This window comes from Hippocampus zosterae, chromosome 9 (assembly GCF_025434085.1).
Source record: "Hippocampus zosterae strain Florida chromosome 9, ASM2543408v3, whole genome shotgun sequence".
NCBI lineage: Eukaryota > Metazoa > Chordata > Actinopteri > Syngnathiformes > Syngnathidae > Hippocampus > Hippocampus zosterae.
The window spans coordinates 19461491-19479517 of record NC_067459.1 but is presented as its reverse complement, the minus strand read 5'-3'; the positions used below and the strand labels follow the sequence as shown (position 1 = coordinate 19479517).

General features: G+C 43.4%; 3 protein-coding genes across 7 annotated transcripts in view; 2 read left to right on the top strand and 1 right to left on the bottom strand.

Moving 5' to 3' along the window:
• The first annotated feature begins 456 nt into the window (after positions 1–456).
• phf13 (PHD finger protein 13) lies at positions 457–6098 on the top strand. Its single transcript, XM_052076535.1, has 5 exons — positions 457–806; positions 2157–2261; positions 3004–3183; positions 3453–3867; positions 3976–6098. The coding sequence occupies exons 1-5, from the start codon at positions 762–764 to the stop codon at positions 4215–4217; spliced, it is 987 nt and encodes a 328-aa protein (XP_051932495.1). The 5' UTR covers positions 457–761; the 3' UTR covers positions 4218–6098.
• Positions 942–18027, top strand: part of hipk1b (homeodomain interacting protein kinase 1b) — a 91890-nt gene continuing 74804 nt past the window's right edge. The window contains exon 1 of the mRNA XM_052076515.1: positions 942–946. The gene's annotated coding sequence lies outside the window, so the exon portion shown is untranslated. The remainder of the gene's footprint in view (positions 947–18027) is intronic.
• LOC127607835 (dnaJ homolog subfamily C member 11-like) lies at positions 5613–17488 on the bottom strand. Of its 5 annotated transcripts, none has more exons than XR_007964157.1 (16): positions 17355–17488; positions 16203–16332; positions 15667–15740; positions 15494–15595; positions 14932–15060; positions 14678–14800; positions 13933–14006; positions 13652–13841; positions 12723–12808; positions 11705–11821; positions 11466–11621; positions 10387–10456; positions 10235–10292; positions 9683–9825; positions 9434–9585; positions 5613–7942 (listed from the first exon to the last, which is right to left on the bottom strand). XR_007964157.1 is itself a non-coding variant. In XM_052076521.1 (16 exons), exons 1-16 carry the CDS (start codon positions 17427–17429, stop codon positions 7895–7897), a joined length of 1731 nt encoding a protein of 576 aa, XP_051932481.1. In that variant the 5' UTR covers positions 17430–17488; the 3' UTR covers positions 5613–7894. The 5 variants fall into 5 exon arrangements, 3 of the variants coding, with proteins under 3 accessions (XP_051932481.1, XP_051932482.1, XP_051932483.1); XR_007964156.1 differs by having other exon boundaries at positions 5613–7972; positions 9460–9585; XM_052076521.1 differs by having other exon boundaries at positions 9434–9589.

Here is an 18027-nt window from a genome sequence, read left to right as displayed (position 1 = left end):
TGCACAGAGAGAACATGCAAATTCCACATTGGAAGGCCGGAGCTGGAATCGAACCCTGCACCGCTGCACAGTACTAGGCCGATGTGAAGTCAACCACCATGCCGCCCTACCTCATAATGTGCATGCACTTGCTGAATTTGGAGCTAATACTCAGAAATTGCGAGCGAAACGTTGAAAATGCAACTAACGCGTATAGTTTCATGAGATAGCAATATACATTTAAATATTTCTTACTTTGGGTAATAATACCATTGTTTGCAAATCTTTTTAACATTTTAAATCATTTTTTTTGCTTGCAAATCTTTCTTTGGTTTGAAAATAATGTATGTGACTTAAAATCATTTTGTTTGACTGCATAAAAAGAAGCACATCTCTCACCCTGCCACGTCTATCTTGAATGAAATAGTGCCTAGGGGGGACGCCCGCGAGTCACCCCGTTTAGCAGCCACCAAGGATTCAGTCAAGCAGAAGAAGAGGAGGTAGTGGGCAGGCTGCTGCTGGTGACAGCCGCCAGGCGAAGTGAACCGCTCCCCCCTTCACATCGAACTGATAAGGAGAAGACATTACGGGACGCTTCCATGGGCATACAGCCCCGTGCTCACCGAGAGCACGGTTTTAAACGTTTAGCTGGCCCGGGTGCCAATCGTGCATTCACTTAGGCTTCGAGTTTTCCAAGTAACGTACGTTACGTTAGCTTCAGCGTTTTTAAACGATACAATCGCGTCGCCTGTCAAGATAGTATTAACAAGACTCGGAGAAAGATGGGCGACATAAAGCCGTCGACATCTCCCGCTTTCCAGTCTGAGGTAAGTGAGAGTTTATTGGAATAACTCGTCGTTTGGGCTGTGGAGTTGTTTTTGCTTAATTGCTAACGACGCCAGCGAATGTCAACTTGCTGGTCGCTTGTCACCGCACTGTTAGCTTGTAATGCTCTTGACAAATTGTTGTAACATGAATGTAATCAACTTGCTCACGGTGATTTTTGCATTCGCTCTAACCGTCCGTCGACTCACACACTTGTAAGTGTCATTTTGTACGCGCAGGAATGATCTCCTCGATTTACTCCTGAACATACTTTGGAGGGATTGTTAACGTGCAATCGATTGGAAAACATTCCATCATCATCATCTTCATCATCATCACCATTGCTAACATGCTAACGTGTGCTAAGTCAACGCAATGTTAGCGAGACCCGACTGCAAAGTCTGCTCGGAAACAAACAATCGCTACTCATTTCGACAGCCTTACTTTTGGTAAGGAAAGTAAATAAATAAAGCCCCCGACTTTGCTTTATGGTTCACTCTCCACCGTGACTAGCCGTGGCTAGCCTCACAGTCGTCTGTTACTGCTGACTGTCCATTGCTAGCCCACATTTGTTGTCTCTGACAGTTAGGTCTAATAGTGGGGGTTGGTAGGACTTGCCCGCAAGACACTTAAAAGGCAAATACCACCGATTTTCCCTTGCGGTACATTTATTTTCATCCAAACTGCGTTGTCGTCACGTTATCTATCGTTTCGGATGACTGTTGCTCATTCGTGCGATAGTGGCACACTCACGCCAAGGAGCATTAAGAGACTGTGTCAACCCATCGTTTAACCGCAGAAGTAGTGGCTCGAAGCTAATCAGTGCTGGCAAAAGTCCTCACACTCTGCCTTCGTTGAGGAGAAAAATGTCAAAAGTAAAGTAAGAAGTACAGAATGCATGGCCCTCCAGGTTAAGATGTGTAAAAAAAACCTTGAAATCAATTACATTTGTATTGCAGAAGCATACTCGAATCGAATCATACTAGCCAGTGTTTAAACGGCTATTATGTTACCAAATCTTCCCTTAGCTTTGCCAATAAAAACTCGGTCAAATAGCCAAAAAAATAATCTTACAGTATTTTTTCTGATGAAACTATGACTTTGCAAAGCTTGTACTGTTTAGGATGCCACAAGACGCTACATATTTTCCACAAATCATAGTAGTTAACAGTATGAAATCATTGTCTTAATTCAGGCGAAGGCCATGGATGAGACGCACACTAGTATGACTAAGTACAGTATCCGGGGGGGACTGCACATGCAACACGGTGATATGTGGAACAACGAGGCAACCACACTGCCTGCAACTATTTCTCACCACTGGACCTAACCTACGTTTCTCTATGTACCAGGGCTTCAGTCAACCCTACAGGAAGAGGAAAAGGACAGTGGAAGATTTTAACCAGTTTTGTACGTTTGTTTTGGCCTATGCTGGTTACATCCCATATCCCCAAGAGGTAAGTAAGGCTCAAACTAATATATTTGGTCAAATTCAGTCCAAATCAATATACAGTGTAGGGCTGAGCAATTACTGGGTTTTATCAGTCAAGATAAATGTTCTTTTGTGGCTTAAAAAGTTCAAAGCACATTGTGCCCGACATGCACACACCAACATGGCCAGAATATATTTAAAGGTATTTCCATTTAATTCATTCAGGAAAATTGATTTGATATCTGACTAAATTTGAGTTACAAGCATAGTAATGAACGAAATCCTGTATTCCTGCATACCGTACCTACTCGGCTTGCCACGGTCCCCCGAGCTACTGACATGTATTTATTTTTAAAGCAGTAAATCCAGGAACTGCAAGGTACTGTTTCTGGTACCTGGTGAGGATTCAAAATTTGCGATACAAAAGAAGAGCAGATTCCTCAGTGTAACATTTGAAGATGCACAACTAGAAATAACCAAAATTGAAACCGAACATGAGCTTACCCTGTGACTGACTAGCCACCACAATACTGTAGGATACCCTACAGTCTGCCCGCAGTCTCTTCGCCAATGTCTTCATACAGTGGGCATGCTGAGAAGTTAAGTACAGGAGACCCTCATTCTCAACCATTGTTGTTTACTAGCAAGTTTTCTTCTGATTGGAGTGCCGATAGCGCAAAAGCCAGTTGAGTAGAACTGAATGGACCTAGTGCTTGACAGGCTGAAAAAAAAAGTGGATTTTTATTTATTTTTTAAATCGTTTACAGAACTCTTCACTGCGAAGTACTTCCAGCCCTCCCAACAGCACCGGAAGCACAGTTGATAGCGACGGATGGACCCCGGGGCCATCGCCGTCTTGTCCCCAACACCCCTTCATGGTCCCCCTGGACAGGAACAGAAACCATCCACAGCTCGGGGCCACATTGTCCAGTCACATCAAGAAAGATGTGAGTTGAGTTTATAGTCTTAAGCCAGGAGTCTGGAACCTTTTTGCTTGCAGGGTATCGTCCGTCCAATCCATCCACCCACCCCCGTCTATTCACATATATTATATACCCCTGTATATATTATGAGCTTTTATGCTTTTTTTATGTTTTTTACAATTTCCAGCTGGCGCGTATATGGCCCACAAGCTGTCGGTTCCCTAACCCGCGGTCTACTAAACCAAGTTAGAAATATCCTCTGAATTTGATCGAAATGATCTTCCTTTGCACAGCACACGTTCACCAGCCTGCATCCGGAGGATCGCAGGAAAGCCGAGAAACTGAAGAAGAAAAAAAGGAGAAAGGAGAGGGAGCTTCAGGCCACTGAGGAACATGGCCAAGCTAAGTCGCCCGACCCGGGACGACCGCCTCCGTTCCCCTTTGGCGACTTGCCCATAAAAGAGGAGCCGGAAGACGACATCAGCATTCTGCTCCATCCTCAGCACGTCACCAACCCGTCCCAGTGCAAAGAGGAGCAACAGCAAGAACGGAGCCAGTGGGACGGACGGGATCTGGAAGAAGGCGTGGTCAAAGTACAGAAAGTGGAGGGCATTTCTGGAAGCAGAACGGTGTTCCGTCAGGGCAAGCAGGTGGTGTTCCGAGACGAAGATGGGTCGGGAGAGGATGAAGATATCATGGTGGATTCAGGTAAGCACTTTGATAGATAAAAAAACAGGACATTTAATCTGAATGCGAATAGCAATGTTTAGGCAGCTTAAGCATGTGGGCACATTTCCTCCCCCCATGTGGCCTCAGACGACGACTCATGGGACCTGGTGACGTGTTTCTGCATGAAGCCATTCGCCGGCCGCGCCATGATCGAGTGCAACAAATGCCACACCTGGATCCACCTGTCGTGCGCCAAGATCCGCAAGAGCCACGTGCCCGAAACGTACGTGTGCCAGAGCTGCCGAGAAAACGACGGACCTGCCGCCGGAGCCGACGCCCGTCGCTCCCACCGCCCTCGCATCGGTCCACGTAAACACCTGCTAGAATGACCTCCGAAACGCCACTTGTGATCCCTCTGAGGATTTTCCAAGAACACTTGCGGAACTTGAGCAAGTCTCTATACCCCATCCGGAGCCTTTTTTTCGCTCTACAGATGTGTACTTGTGCTTCCCTACAGACTCTCTGCGTAATGCAATCACTGAAAGGATACTCGAAACAGTGAGGAGTATCTGGCTTTTGGGTGAAATTTCAGGATCTCCCGAAAATGCACGCGAACCGCGACAGGTGACCTTTATTTGACCTTCTGTGTAGTTTTGATCGCCATCGTGCCATCACAGAATGTTGCCCTTGCGATCCTTGTTGAAGAACAGCAAGTGATGCAAAAAGTACTCGACCATGTCAACAGTTGGACAAGCATTCCAAAGGTTAAGACGTGAGACAAAAGTTCACCTGACCATGTTACGGTCCATTCTAGGCTTACTTCAAAATTTCACCCAAAAGCTGAACATGTAGAATACGTGTCCGTAGATGAAGAGAGCATAGCAGCCGATGGCTACAGTTGGGGACTGTTGTGTCTTGCGAACACTGGAAAGCTGCCATGTCGAGGCCCTCCAACAAACTGCCACCCTCTCTGGTGCATGTAGGGATGTGTCGGAAAGACTTGTTTGCACTTTTTCTCACTTTAAAACAGACCCTTTGACCCTTTTGGCAAACAAATATGGTCAGATGTAACTGGACTTGATTTCTTTCTCCCCCTAAGTGGCCTCTTGTTGGTATGAAGTGGTCGTTTTCAAGGAGAAAACAAGTAAAGCCTTGCGGTAATTGTTTCAGATGGTGCTATAGTATTAAGCTGATAATCCAATAGAACAAAGATCTAGACTCCATCTGCTTCATCCGTGCTTTTTGTTATTTAAGTCCACTGTGGACAAATAGAAGCCCAGAGAGGTGGTTCCTCTCGCTTTCTCCTCTTCTCAAGCCGTCTTCCAATGCCGGATGCTGCACGTATCGACGAAAAGGGAGATGGTTCCCTTCTTTCATTTCTATCGGTCAAGCATTGTCATCGTTCATCAGTATTTTCACCTTCACTATCAGTTCAGCTGGTTCATTCTTTAAGCTTCCTTTGTCACATATATTTATGGAAAGGACTGAAGGCCGTTCCGTTCAAAGCTCCAGCAGCAAGTGTGATGGTTAGTTGACTGGAATAGTGTTGACATTCTCTCAAGAGTTGATGCGTTTGAGGGAGGAGAGGACGTGGGGAGGGCAATGCCATGTGCTGCTATGAAAATAGCTGGTTTCTGGTCTTTTACCGTAAGATGGGCATCTGCAATTGTAATCAGCTTTGGTGTCCCATCACTTCCCAGTTTTAACAGCAGTATTCACATACCTTCACCCTCAGCATGTTTACTGGGAAAACGTTTTTTTAGGGTTCTTTTTTTTGGCCCCACTTTTTCCCTTGAAACTTGCTGCCATTTGGATGAAGTGTTGTGAACGTTCGTGCCATGGACCTGTTTTTTCATCAGTTAAAGAAAAGCCATACTCCAGTGTCGAGTGACATGAAAGACAAGACTGGGAGACGCAGTTTTTATTCTAAGGACGGGGTTTCACAGCACACAGTCACAGACTTTGACCAGAGAACGTGTGTGTCTGGTTGGCAAACGAGTGTCTTCTGTTGCTGTGCTGCCAATAATCAGCCCGGTTGGGATGTTTTCGAAATGACAAGCACTGTTATTTCATTGAGAGCCCTCTTTTTTAAAAGATCAGTTAGATGTAAAAGTACAATTAACAATGGTCTACGTGTGACAGAAGTTGGTTTATTCTGATGGGTTGAGTTGTCCACTCCCCTTATTGAGAATGTGTCATGTATACTGTGTGGTGAAAACTGTTTCTATGAAACTAATGTAAAGTATTGTAAATAAAGAGTTACCATTTTATCAATAGTCTTGTTTTCGTTGCTCATGATCTTGCAAAAGTAGGGTTTCCCGAAAGATCACGTATTAAGCCACAAATTAAATGGGAATGACACATATAACCAGCAGTGGGAGTAGGCCATAAAACTCTGATAATCTGTTCAAAACAAAGTTTTCAGCACTTCGGAATTATATTTATTGTAGTATTTTCATTGAAGTGAGCAGAAGGTACACATACGGTATACAGTACTACATAGGGACATTTTGGACGTCGCTTGGAATGAAACGATTAGGGTGCTGTTCTTATGCTGGCCTGAGAGTGTCGCTGCAGCAGGCATGAGCCGAACACCTGTCAAAATAACTCAACCCGGTCACAAGATTAGTGCACTTGCACATGCCTAACTCGAAAACCGTCACCGCAAGTAAATAAGTCCTTTTAAATGACTTGTCTGTAATATTGTAATAATATCCGATGTATAAACTGCCTAGAGGTGTTCTTTCCCTTTGCCGAGCTCTTGTAAATGTCTACATAATATTACTGACAACGTCATTCAAAAACACAGTCTTACTGTCTTTGTAAAGGTAGAATATTTGTTGCAGCTCTTGTATTGGATCTCTTTTGATTGTGCACGTGTGCCTTGCCAATCGCAACACATTTTAACACAAGAAATGGGACAAATATTGGACAACGAACAGAATTTACCAGTAACAAGAAGGCAAATCAGTATTTAAGTACTTTCACCTAGAACTGGAATTATTTGCAGCATTCAGTCATTTCAGTGCAAAAATATGCAGTATTTTCTTCTATTACAGTCTCAATTATAACGGCAATTACAATACTTATCGTGATCAATTGTTTGAAAGAATAACATTTGATAGAATAGCTCAGAACTAAAGGGGGCACATTATGTGCAAATAGTGCAGTTCTAAAAGACCAATAAAAAAAAACAAGTAGCATTCACAGTGCAACTCAAAGTAGCAACGAAAGGGAAAAACAAGAGAAAATACCATGTGAAAGATATGACTCAAACCTTATGTCCTGAATTCGCTAACTGGTCATCATTTATAACTATAAAGTACTATTCTGTTCCAGAGGAGATGGCTCCTTCTGTCCAATATAACAAACTGTCAGTCTAAATTCAAGAGTACAATTTTAAATGAAAGCAAACATCACACATTTGCATCAGAGTTTATGTCTCAGTAGCAGCCGAAATGTAATTATTGCTACAACTAAACCACCAACACCGAACACGGAATCCGAATGAAATGGCATGACCATTTCCCAAAATGGAGAGAGCGGCACCGTCCTGCACTCCCTGTCACTTCCCTTTCCCTCACACTCTTCTTTTTCACACATTTGCACGCAGCGACACCCGACTGCACAGCAGACAAACCAAAACATGTCGTGACCTTAACAAAAAAGTATCGTTCATTACAAGCCACCCTATGACTTGATCCAGTTTATATAACAAGGACATCATACTCTGTAATACATAATACATCTTCTGAAGGACAAAGGATCAGAATCGAGTCCACGATGAGGTAAAACTGGGCCTTTCCTTAAGTGGCTGCATATTTGACACTTTGGTGAAACTTTGACCGATCATTGATGGCACCATGATGGGCCCTTCTGTTGAGTGCTACTCTGTCCTCCTTCGGTGGGCAGATGATATGCGAGCAGCCCTGTCAAGTGTCAGGCAAACATGCGCTGCAAACTCCCAGTGGACGTTTGAATGCCGCAGCCGGGAGTCGCTTCGTAGGAAAAGAAGGATTGGAGGAAATCACTCATACCATCATGGAGGAAGACCAAAGGCCTGTTGTCAAAAAGTGTACTTGTTCCTTTGTTGCCCTCTGGTGCTCCATAGCTCCTACCTAAGATTCACTTTCAATCCTGTGAGCTGATGAGAAAAAAAAAGAAAAAGTGTGTCAGTGTGAGTCAATGCATCCAAATGACAGCAAAGCCACCAAGTGGCACATTCCATCTGTATTATGACTTGGACTCCAGAAGTCGGATACATTGTCATGTCAGTGTGACACAAAAGTGTTCTTATCATGCCCTTTCACTCGACCAGCGTTTCGCAACCTTTCTTGAACCAAGGCACATATTTGACATTTGAAAATTCCCAGAGCACAGCACCGAACAAAGACGTCATATAAAGTGTATTTCGGATGATCTCATCGTTTACATGCAAATTAGAACTGAACACAAAACTATTAGTCTGTTGTATGAATGGCAAAAACTGGGTTTTAATGGTGCCTTTTGTCCTCGAGTGAAAGAGCATTTAATAATGTCACCACTAGATGGCAGCCATGGCTAAATTAGGCTTACAGCAGATCTTGTACTGTCCGATGCTGCATGAGTAGGCCTCATTTTTTTCCGGATTTACAATGGTATGCAGGACAACCATAAGACTTCCATAAGACTAAAATTTTGAGTGAGTTGATTTTTGTGAAAAAAATTACAAAAGCAGTTCTTGCACTCAATGTTGGTTTCTTGTTCAGAAGTTTTGTGCCATCCTTGAATGGTAATTCTTATGCAAACAAAGCCCTCTGCAACACTTTGTTGTTATTTCAAGAGAGTGGATCTTTACAACATCCATTGAGTTTATTCGTTCGTTCGTTCGTCTTCCGAGCCGCTTGATCCTCACTAGGGTCGCGGGGGGTGCTGGAGCCTATCCCAGCTGTCTTCAGGCAGTAGGCGGGGGACACCCTGAATCGGTTGCCAGCCAATCGCAGAGCACACAGAAACGAACAACCATTCGCACTCACACTCACATCTCGGGACAATTTAGTGCGTTCAATCAGCCTGCCATGCATGTTTTTGGAATGTGGGAGGAAACCGGAGCACCCGGAGAAAACCCACACAGGCCCGGGGAGAACATGCAAACTCCACACAGTGAGGCCGGAGCTGCAATCGAACCCGGTACCTCTGCACTGTGAAGCCGACATGCTAACCACTGGACTACCGGGCCGCCCCATTGAGTTTATCCATATCAAAAATAGCATTTTTGTAATACATCTGGTTAGGAAGTGCGTGGGGCCTACGTGCCCCCCTCCCCAATAGCATTGATGAAAAATTAGGGCATCCTCCAGCATATGAATTGCCCATCCTTGGTCTAAATCATCTTTGTTTACCTGTTTATGCTCGTGATGTACACCAATAGCAACAGGCAGGACAATGCAATGCTCTTCCACTAGATGGCCGACAATAAATCTGCGCGTCAACCTGTTGCCATTCATGCAAAAGAATAAAATATTTTATGTTCAATTAAACAAGCCCACATTTCACACCGAGTAAGTGGATTTGTTCATGAATTGAGACGAAATGATCCATTATTTCAAGACGGATGGCAGTTGACGTGCTTGGAAGCTGCAGCCTTCTCACATTGCTTGGGTATCCGAAGCGACTCGGTGTCTGCGGAAATGACTTGGTGCATGACTCCTCGGAACTGGTAGAGCAATTTCAGGCTCTTCTCCTCTCCCACGCAGGGGTCGTAGAAGCCTGGCAAGCCTGCCTGCGGCAAGGGAAGCGATTCATTTACATTGCATGCGTTATCGCAAAGGCTGACGTGCAATTACCCAACGCGCGTGCGCGTGCACACGCACACCTTGGAAGTCTCAGTGAGGATGAGTTTGGAGTCCTTGACTAGACATTGCAGCGGCACGGTGACGTCAATGACTTTGGATTTCTCCTGCTTCTGGCTTGTTTCGGACACAAACTTTCCATACCAGGCATTCAGGATGATCAGTCCTGCGGTTAAGCAACAGTTGAAAGTTTCATTTGCTTTCGAGTCTCTGGGCTGTATTCATCGTCAAGTGCATCTGAAGGGCAAAGGCATTCAGCGAGTGTCTCCTCAAATAACCATGTGGAACCTCGACATAAATGTGACAGGAAATTAATTAGCACACTGAGGTCACAGTTTTGATTTATGGCCAAGCGCCGAGACGCAAATTTACACATTTAACCTCTGTAGAGGCTGCAGCATGCAGATTGGCTTCACGGCGCGGGATGATTGAAGTTTTGAGTCCTGGAGCTACAGTTTATATAATGCAGCTGACATCCAGCGTGACAAATGTGTCTGATTTACACCTCGGGAGTCCTATTAAGTTTTGAACTTGTCTACAAACTAAAAATGGTCATTGAAGTCGCGGCGTTTTACCCATCTTGGCTTCTTCGGCCTCGATGATTCTCCTCACAGATTCCTGCATCAGCAGAACCTGAAGAAAAGAGGGGGCCGACCTTCTGTTCCCGGTAGCGATGATCAATGATTCCACGTGAAAAGAGAAACAAGTGCATGTTTGCAAGACTCACAGCAGACTCGGCCTCCTGCTTCTTCTTGGCAATGTCTGTGGCTGAGCTCTTCCTCTGCAGCTCCAGCTCTCTGGGAAGCACAGGAACATGTATGACTGACTAGGACTGACCGTGGAGGCTGGCTACTTTTCCCGAGCCGGCCCCCGTCACAGTCTGTCAGCAAATGAGGCAATAACAATGCGAAATCGAGGCTGCGAAAAATAGAGCAAGCCGAGTGGCAGGGCAGCTCATTTAAAATGAGGTGACTGCTGTCACAGCTCTGTTGCGGAAAAAACAGAATATTCTCTGAATCCCCAAGTTGGGCTGGCATCACACCACTGTTAGTTGAGTGAAAAAGTCAATTGGGCATGACGGTGGAGTTGCTCTCATGCAATGATGTGCAATCCGAGTGTCATGCTGTCAGTCTTGTAAGAACCACTAGACTCAAACTTTTGCATCACTATTTGCACTTAATATTTGATATTGAAGGCGGATTGGAAACGAAATGTGTTCATCCACTATCTGGCAGCTGCTGATCTGATGCAAAAAAAAAAAAAAAACGTGGAGGTGCAGCTCGCAAAGGTAAACTCTAATTTGGCCTGTTTTTGCATTGCGGGGAGGGTGGAAGAGACGTGAGCTATGTGGGTGGGGGCACTCAGTGTAAACAGCCAATGAATTCACAACACACAGAGTAAACAGGGGACAACTATAGAGGACATCTGGCCTTTTATCTTTCTTTCTTGTGGCTCTCATCCTATTCTTCTTTCGTGTGTCCAATGGTGGAAAAAAGAGTGAATGTGCATTCATGTGCAGAGCGTAGTTCGAAAAGAGATGCAAAGATATGATTTTTACAAGATCTAGCAATGACAATTTCTTTTTTTCTCCTATTATCAGTCATGAAATCTTTTGTATTTTGTTTTTGTTGTTGTTGTAATCTGTTACACGGCATAGCAGGGACGATTTGGGCGTGTGACTTCTGTTAACAGACAAGCAAAATAAGTGCACATGCCAAATTGAAGTAAAATCGCCCTGCTTGGTGCTAATGGGACACTCACTGGAAGAAACACAGTCAACCGAAAACCAAAGAAATCCATACTGACTCTTCTTTCTGCGCTCGCGTGTAAGGGATGATGACAAGTTTGTGGACGGCCATGTAGAGCAGCAGTGGCCCCGCCGTGGCGTAGAAGACGGCGCTGGGCAGCAGCTGGTCTGTCAGGTGAACTGGAAACAGGTACGTCTGGCTGGCGCGTGCCAACCTGCGAGAAAACACCCATTATATCGTCGCACGAAGGCCCACGGAAAATAAAAAGGATCCATCAAATGCCAGGTCGTTGAGTACTTGATCTTCAGTGTGACTCCCTGAGGGACGCCGACGCTGACAGTGGCTGACAGGACACTGTGGCGACTGATCTTTCTCTCTGCTCCGTATTCCAGCACTGTTCCGAACCAGCCTGTCCTGGAGAAGGGAAGACACAGACGTCAATAGAGACCAAGAGGCCGCTACTGACGACAGCAACTTGGGGAGAACGTGCAATGACTCAAAGACGCGGGCTGTTTCCTTTCCATCAATGCTGTACAGTGGTAGGGGGGGAACCATTAATCAAATGCAAATTGACAATGCAAAAAAAAAATGTATCCATATTTAGCGCAATGAGATTTATCTTTCAAAATCGTTCAGCCCTAATCAAGATTACGCTGCGGGATATAGTGCTTCTTTTTTCACAGTGCAACCGCTCTCGTCCTTAAATTTGAGGAGAACATACGAGAACGTGCGGGATCAGACATATTAGACACAATTAAAATTTACAGAAGATCGAATATTTGATCGACAATCACTTGCGCAAACTGTGGTGCTTTGAGAGACCCGATTACTCCTTTGAATAAAATGATGTTTGATCATGAAATAAGGGTCATGATTTAATCTGCTTTTGATACTGACGCGGAGTGTGCGTATTGTTAAAATATTCAACAATCCCGATTTTTGATCCGTCAAGTTCAGCTGTTAAATTAAATAGTCGGATGGTCATGTAAGAAATTAGATCACAAAAGAGTTTTTTTTCTAACACCTTTTTTTTAAAATAACATTCCTTTACAACTAAAGAAAAATACATCCCGGTACATAAAAAAGAGACATGAATGTAATGTTCTGCATTTGACTTTCTATGCAACTGTCATAATGATTGCCTGTAGGAATTGTGCCACAGCAGAGGGCAACGTGTAGCTCATGCTTCTTTTGATTCTTTTCATCAAAAATCAATTCCACACAATCAACGGATAATCTTTGTAGCCAAACAGTAGTTCACATGCCCATTCCGACGAGCACTCATGTGGTGGACTTATATGGATGACAGACTTACTTGACAGAACCTTTGACTTTGGTCTGGTCCTCATCTTGGAACTTGTACTGGTAGCTCATCATTAGGTAGGAGTGGGGAACACCCAGCTAGAGAGGACATTTAAATATTGCAATAAGAGCACAAACAACATGCCCGGACCGCATCATTAGCTGCACCACAAATGCTTTAATAAAAGGAAAAAAAAACGAAAAAAATGAAAACAAGGTGGGGGGTAATAATCCTCAGTCTGAATCCACATTTTTAAAGAGCTTTCCAATTTTACGATGTAATAATATCAACCAACACCTCTCCAGCGCAGTTCCTCTCTAGTCTCCGTAATGATGAACGATCAACTATACTGTAGCTGTTAAATACACAAGTGCATCTCAATAAATTTGAATAAGGGGGAAACACTTAATTTCAGTAGTTCAAGTCAAAAAGTGATCCTCATATATTACTTCTTAGGAGTAATTCACAACACGTAGAATGAAATATTTCATGATTTCATTTTATTGACTATATAGAAATGCTACATTTTACCATGACGAGAAATAAATATTACGGAAAAAGACATGAAAATAATTTTCTCAGACAGGTACAAGGAAGGAATTTGCCTTCTACGAGTGTTTTTGAATTGAATGACTGAATAAATGAACTTTTCTACAATGTTCTTATTCTTCAAGATGCATTAGTACATTGAGGCTTAGCTCTGTCCAACATGTGTTCTCTTTTAGAGGCATGCTTACGTTTTCTGTCATGCACTATAATGCATTTTGAAATTGTTCCCGAGTTGTATGTGATGCTTATTGTGGGTAACAGTAGCTCATCTGTACGAGGAGTTTGGAACCATTATATGTCAGTAAATTATGCAAGTGCACCTTAGGTTGTGGCCGGTGAGCATCGTTACCAAATGTGTCATGTTAAAACGGACACATAAATGTTCGGATTACCTGTACAGCCAGAGTGAAGTGACTACTCTTCGTGTCCCGCACCACACTTGTGGTCATAGCACTGGTGGGCCCCCAGCGCCACTGCAGATAACCCATCGTGTTTTGGTCCAGGTGGCGTGCCGTCATCAAAGAGCAGCTGGGGCGTAAGCCTCGGGGGGAAAACTGCAAGCCGCACTGCGCTGTCAAGAAACTGAGCAGAGGAATGGCATCAAACAGATAGAGCAGAACAGCAAAAGTCCATGTGCTACGTGAAATGCGGGGGTTAAACTCTTGGGCCATACCATCGCTGCGTGATGTTACGAAACACCTTCAAACCAATGACAGGTCCCAATATGTCTCCTGCTCCAAATTCCACCTGCATGGATTTAGAGAGAGACAAAAACAATAAGGACAGCAAGCAGAAATGATGCTCGCAGCTTGTTGAATCTTCAAAATGATCATAAAAAACCTTGACGCCAGGTTCCGCCCACACCAGATGGTGCGGGCAAAAGAATTTTGCAATTTAGCGATTCTCAACCATCAACAGTGCTAAAACATATTATCCAATTTCAGAGACCACACCCATTTCATTTTCCCCCTCATTTAAATTTTTTTTTACAAGCTAGCTAGCTAGCGAGCTCGCTCGCTAACTAGATAGATAGATTATTGGAGTATATGTCGATAGACATTTAGAATTTACACAGGGATATCAGCTTGGAATATAAAAGAAAAGAATGAAAAAATGTCAGGGGGTGCACAATTACATCTATCAAAACTACCAATATACTGTATATATCCACAGTGACTATGTTGACTTGACAACAGGTGGACAAACAGAGTCGTTGCATCTTCTGCCATCTAGTGGGAAGAGCATCCCATTGTTTTGCTTATTTCTATATGTTGCTGGCTTGTATTCATGAACAAAGACACATTACTTACGGTAAACAATTTTCGGACCAATGAAATGACTTTTTCGGCACATCTGATGATCTCTCACGCAAATGCATCGTAGTTGTTGCCGATCGCGTGTCGATGTTGGAGCCTCACCTCTCCCCAGCCTTGAGCAGATGTCACCCTCCGAACAGTCATGTTAATGTTGCCCCCGCCGTTCCCATTGTGTGTCGAGAGCGAGCCAGAGAGCACCGCTGTGTCAGAGTTTGTTAAAGGGGCCTGAAGAATAACAACAAAGCTGATAAAACTGAAAAAGTCTTCTTTAAGTCTGCTTTATAAAGTCCAAAAAGTAACAGGCTGCCAAGTAATATTTGCATACTTCAGTGATTATTTTTATTTATTATTTTTACCTCAATGGACTGGGAGATATGCATCTTGTTGATCTCAAGGTGAGGGAAACCTCCACCTGGCGTCTCCTCAACGTCTTCATCGTAACGATCAAAGAGGTCAGTCGCATCCACACCCACACTGATGGTGCCCTATTGATGAATAAATCATGATTTGGTTGAAGGAATGCATGACAGAATGCAGTTCAAGTCAAGATCAAATGCACAATAATCCACATAAGATAAATGCCAGACCGATATGGATTTTTTTATTTAAGGCCGATTCCGATATTAGGCAGTTAAAAAAACTAAATCTGATAACCGATTAATTGGCCTCCACACCATTTGAATTACATTGTGTATCTACAACGAACCTCCGCCTATGTGCAGTGTGCTATTTAAACTTTCTTCTATTTTTTTTCAGTAATTCATCAATTTATAATTTTTTTCTGTAAAAAAAACAGAGAACTGAGAAATTGACGTGAGGCTTGACTGTCACTGATATTTATCCATTCAGCTGATTTTGTGTGAGAGGTAGGGCACACCCTGGTCTGGTCAACAGTCAATCGCAGGGCACATATACAACCTTGGGGTTCGTTCTTTGCTGAAGTTTCCTCTCTTCTCTTTCTCGTTGTAAACGCTCATACTCTTCCCGAATTTCTGCCGGTGTTCTTTTTCGTTCCACCACCTAGACAAGCATATTACCATATTGAGGATGGTGACATCAAACCAAAAAAAAAACTGAAACAGAAAACCTACTTCCCAGCCCTCTACTTCCAATCCTTTCTTCCCAAAGAGGTCATAGATCGATCGAGCGTGAGGATCACTTAGCACTGTGGAAACAAAGGGAAACAACTTGATGTGATGTACAGGGTTACGGTCCACAATATTTTGTGGCCATTTATTTATTTCTTTGAGTTCATCTTTGCATATGCGCAGCAGCGCTCCCCTGCTCTTTGCTGATTGGTGGCCGACCAATTCTTAACCGACCAATCAGTGCAGGGAAGAGTGACCCAGTTAGCAACTACTTTCAGGTGTGCCGCCACCTGCCAAGATTAACCACCACTGTTGAAAAGGAATTGGTTGTTTTCAGTCCTACCTACCTTTGACATACCGGTAATTATTTTTTTGTTCATTCATTTCACCGGTATTGTTGTGACACCCCCCGCCCCCGCGTTTGCATCTGTATTAGTACTCGTCGTAACATACAGAAAAACATTGATTTTTCTCATTGTTCTTGTATGAACTTTGTTGCTCGATAGATCATAGAAAAATATTTTATCTTGTGTCCTTACCTTCAAAGGCTTGGTGCACCTGAGTGAAAAGCTGTTCAGCTTGTATTTTCAGCTCAGGGTCGCGATGTTTGTCAGGATGGTAGAGCATGCATAGCCTCCTGTACGATGCTTTCAGCTCCTCCACAGTAGCCTGTGATCAGATGGAAACAAACAATACCAAACTTGAAGCATACGAAATAAAAAATTATAATCTAGGACAAAAATGAATACAAAATGTACTTGTGAGTCTTAACTTTTGGGATTCAAGAATGCTGGATCATAAAACGGTACATCCAGTAGCAAATATGGGGAAGTAAAATATCCACTGATATGTAAAACATATGCTATTACCATCCTGGCCAGGTACTCGATGTCCACATCTACTATAATAGGTGGTGGTATGCCTCACTTTGGCGTTTTATCTTTGTAAATTTTTGTTTTTCAGGAATAGCAAATAACCCGGATAACCAGGAACGTAATCACTGTTGGAAACTATACTGTACATATACAAAATGGTAAGAGTGGATTTAGTTGGTTCCTCAGTTAGTGTAGCACGTTGAAGTAGCTCAGGGCTCGAATCTCGGTGTCAACCTTCCTGTGTGAAATTTGTTTGTTTGTTTGTTTTCTCATCCTTGCTTCTGTCCAGGTACTCCATCTTCCACTCACATTCCAAAAACATGGATGACCATTCTGCACCAATTAGATCAATGAGGCAAAACTATGCAATACCCTACTACTAGGAGCTAGGTGTCAACAAGTGGAACATTATAATACACAAGTAGCATGCAATTGTCAATATGTGCAGTTTTTCCTCACTAGTACCATGTACAGTACTTACCCGACCGGTATGGCAAAAGCACTAGGAGAAAATGGTTACTGTCGTAAAACACGCACAGTCGTTCTAAGTTCTGTTTGTTCGATTGCCTTACAACTGGTTTATACTGGATATTAGATAAATACCCAGACGGCTTTCCATGCGCATATTTACTGAGACGTGCAAAATAAAATATGGTTCATTGGTGTCTGTGCAGCATCACCCGGTCTCAACCTCCTTCCTCCTCGCTAGCTGGATGACGCACCGAGCACTTCCCAGCGAAGCAACCTAAGCACAACCGTCGCAGTGACGGACCTTCGAAAGCTCAAGGTTGGCATATTCATATTCAACATCCGTACCTCCTTCCTCACGTTGAGTAGCGAGTAGTAATCCTGATTATTGAAGTCAACATCATCGTCTAAGGACGCAGCCATGTTCTAGCTCTCTGTAAATCCCGCCCACAACTCAAGTGAACAAAAAGCTCATTGGCCCCCGAAAAAAACAAGATAGCAGGTGGTTTTTGGCGTCCTCTGCAGGTAATGTGAGGACACACTCCCGCCTTCAAACTCATTTCTACCTCATTGTCGTTAACGAGTTCACATTTTTCAAAGTTGAAGATTGAATAAACGCATGAATATAACGGAGGTCCCCTTTTATTTATTATTTATTTTTGTACGTACCTGGGCTTGTGCATTTTTTTATCAGCACGCATTCTAGCATCCAGACATTTTACGCTTACCACATTAAACCAGGGAATGAGTGCTCAAACAACAAGGAGACGCGATTCATTAATTATGAGGCTTGCTGTATGTAATTTATGGAACATTTAGAATATGAATTTAATGTCTGCCGATGTTTTGAATTTTGAATTGCACCAAAAGCAGTGGCCTACAGTCAGCCATGAAAACTATTTGCCAAACCCCTCACAACGTGACAGTTCAGTCGGTTTTAATTGTGTTGCTCGGTGTGCAACAGTTCTAAAAACACACACGCATGCTAATGCAAATGCTACTTATATTAGAGATGGAGGAA

Coding starts and splice junctions, on each gene's coding strand:
- LOC127607835 (XM_052076521.1), bottom strand. CDS start 17,429: ATGGCTGCGTCCTTAGACGATGATGTTGACTTCAATAATCAGGATTAC. Junction 15,741..16,202: donor GGTGCACCAAGCCTTTGAAG/GTAAGGACACAA, acceptor TTGTTTCCACAG/TGCTAAGTGATCCTCACGCT. Junction 11,622..11,704: donor GGAGTCACACTGAAGATCAA/GTACTCAACGAC, acceptor GTTTTCTCGCAG/GTTGGCACGCGCCAGCCAGA.
- phf13 (XM_052076535.1), top strand. CDS start 762: ATGGGCGACATAAAGCCGTCGACATCTCCCGCTTTCCAGTCTGAG. Junction 3,184..3,452: donor CCAGTCACATCAAGAAAGAT/GTGAGTTGAGTT, acceptor TCCTTTGCACAG/CACACGTTCACCAGCCTGCA. Junction 3,868..3,975: donor AGATATCATGGTGGATTCAG/GTAAGCACTTTG, acceptor ATGTGGCCTCAG/ACGACGACTCATGGGACCTG.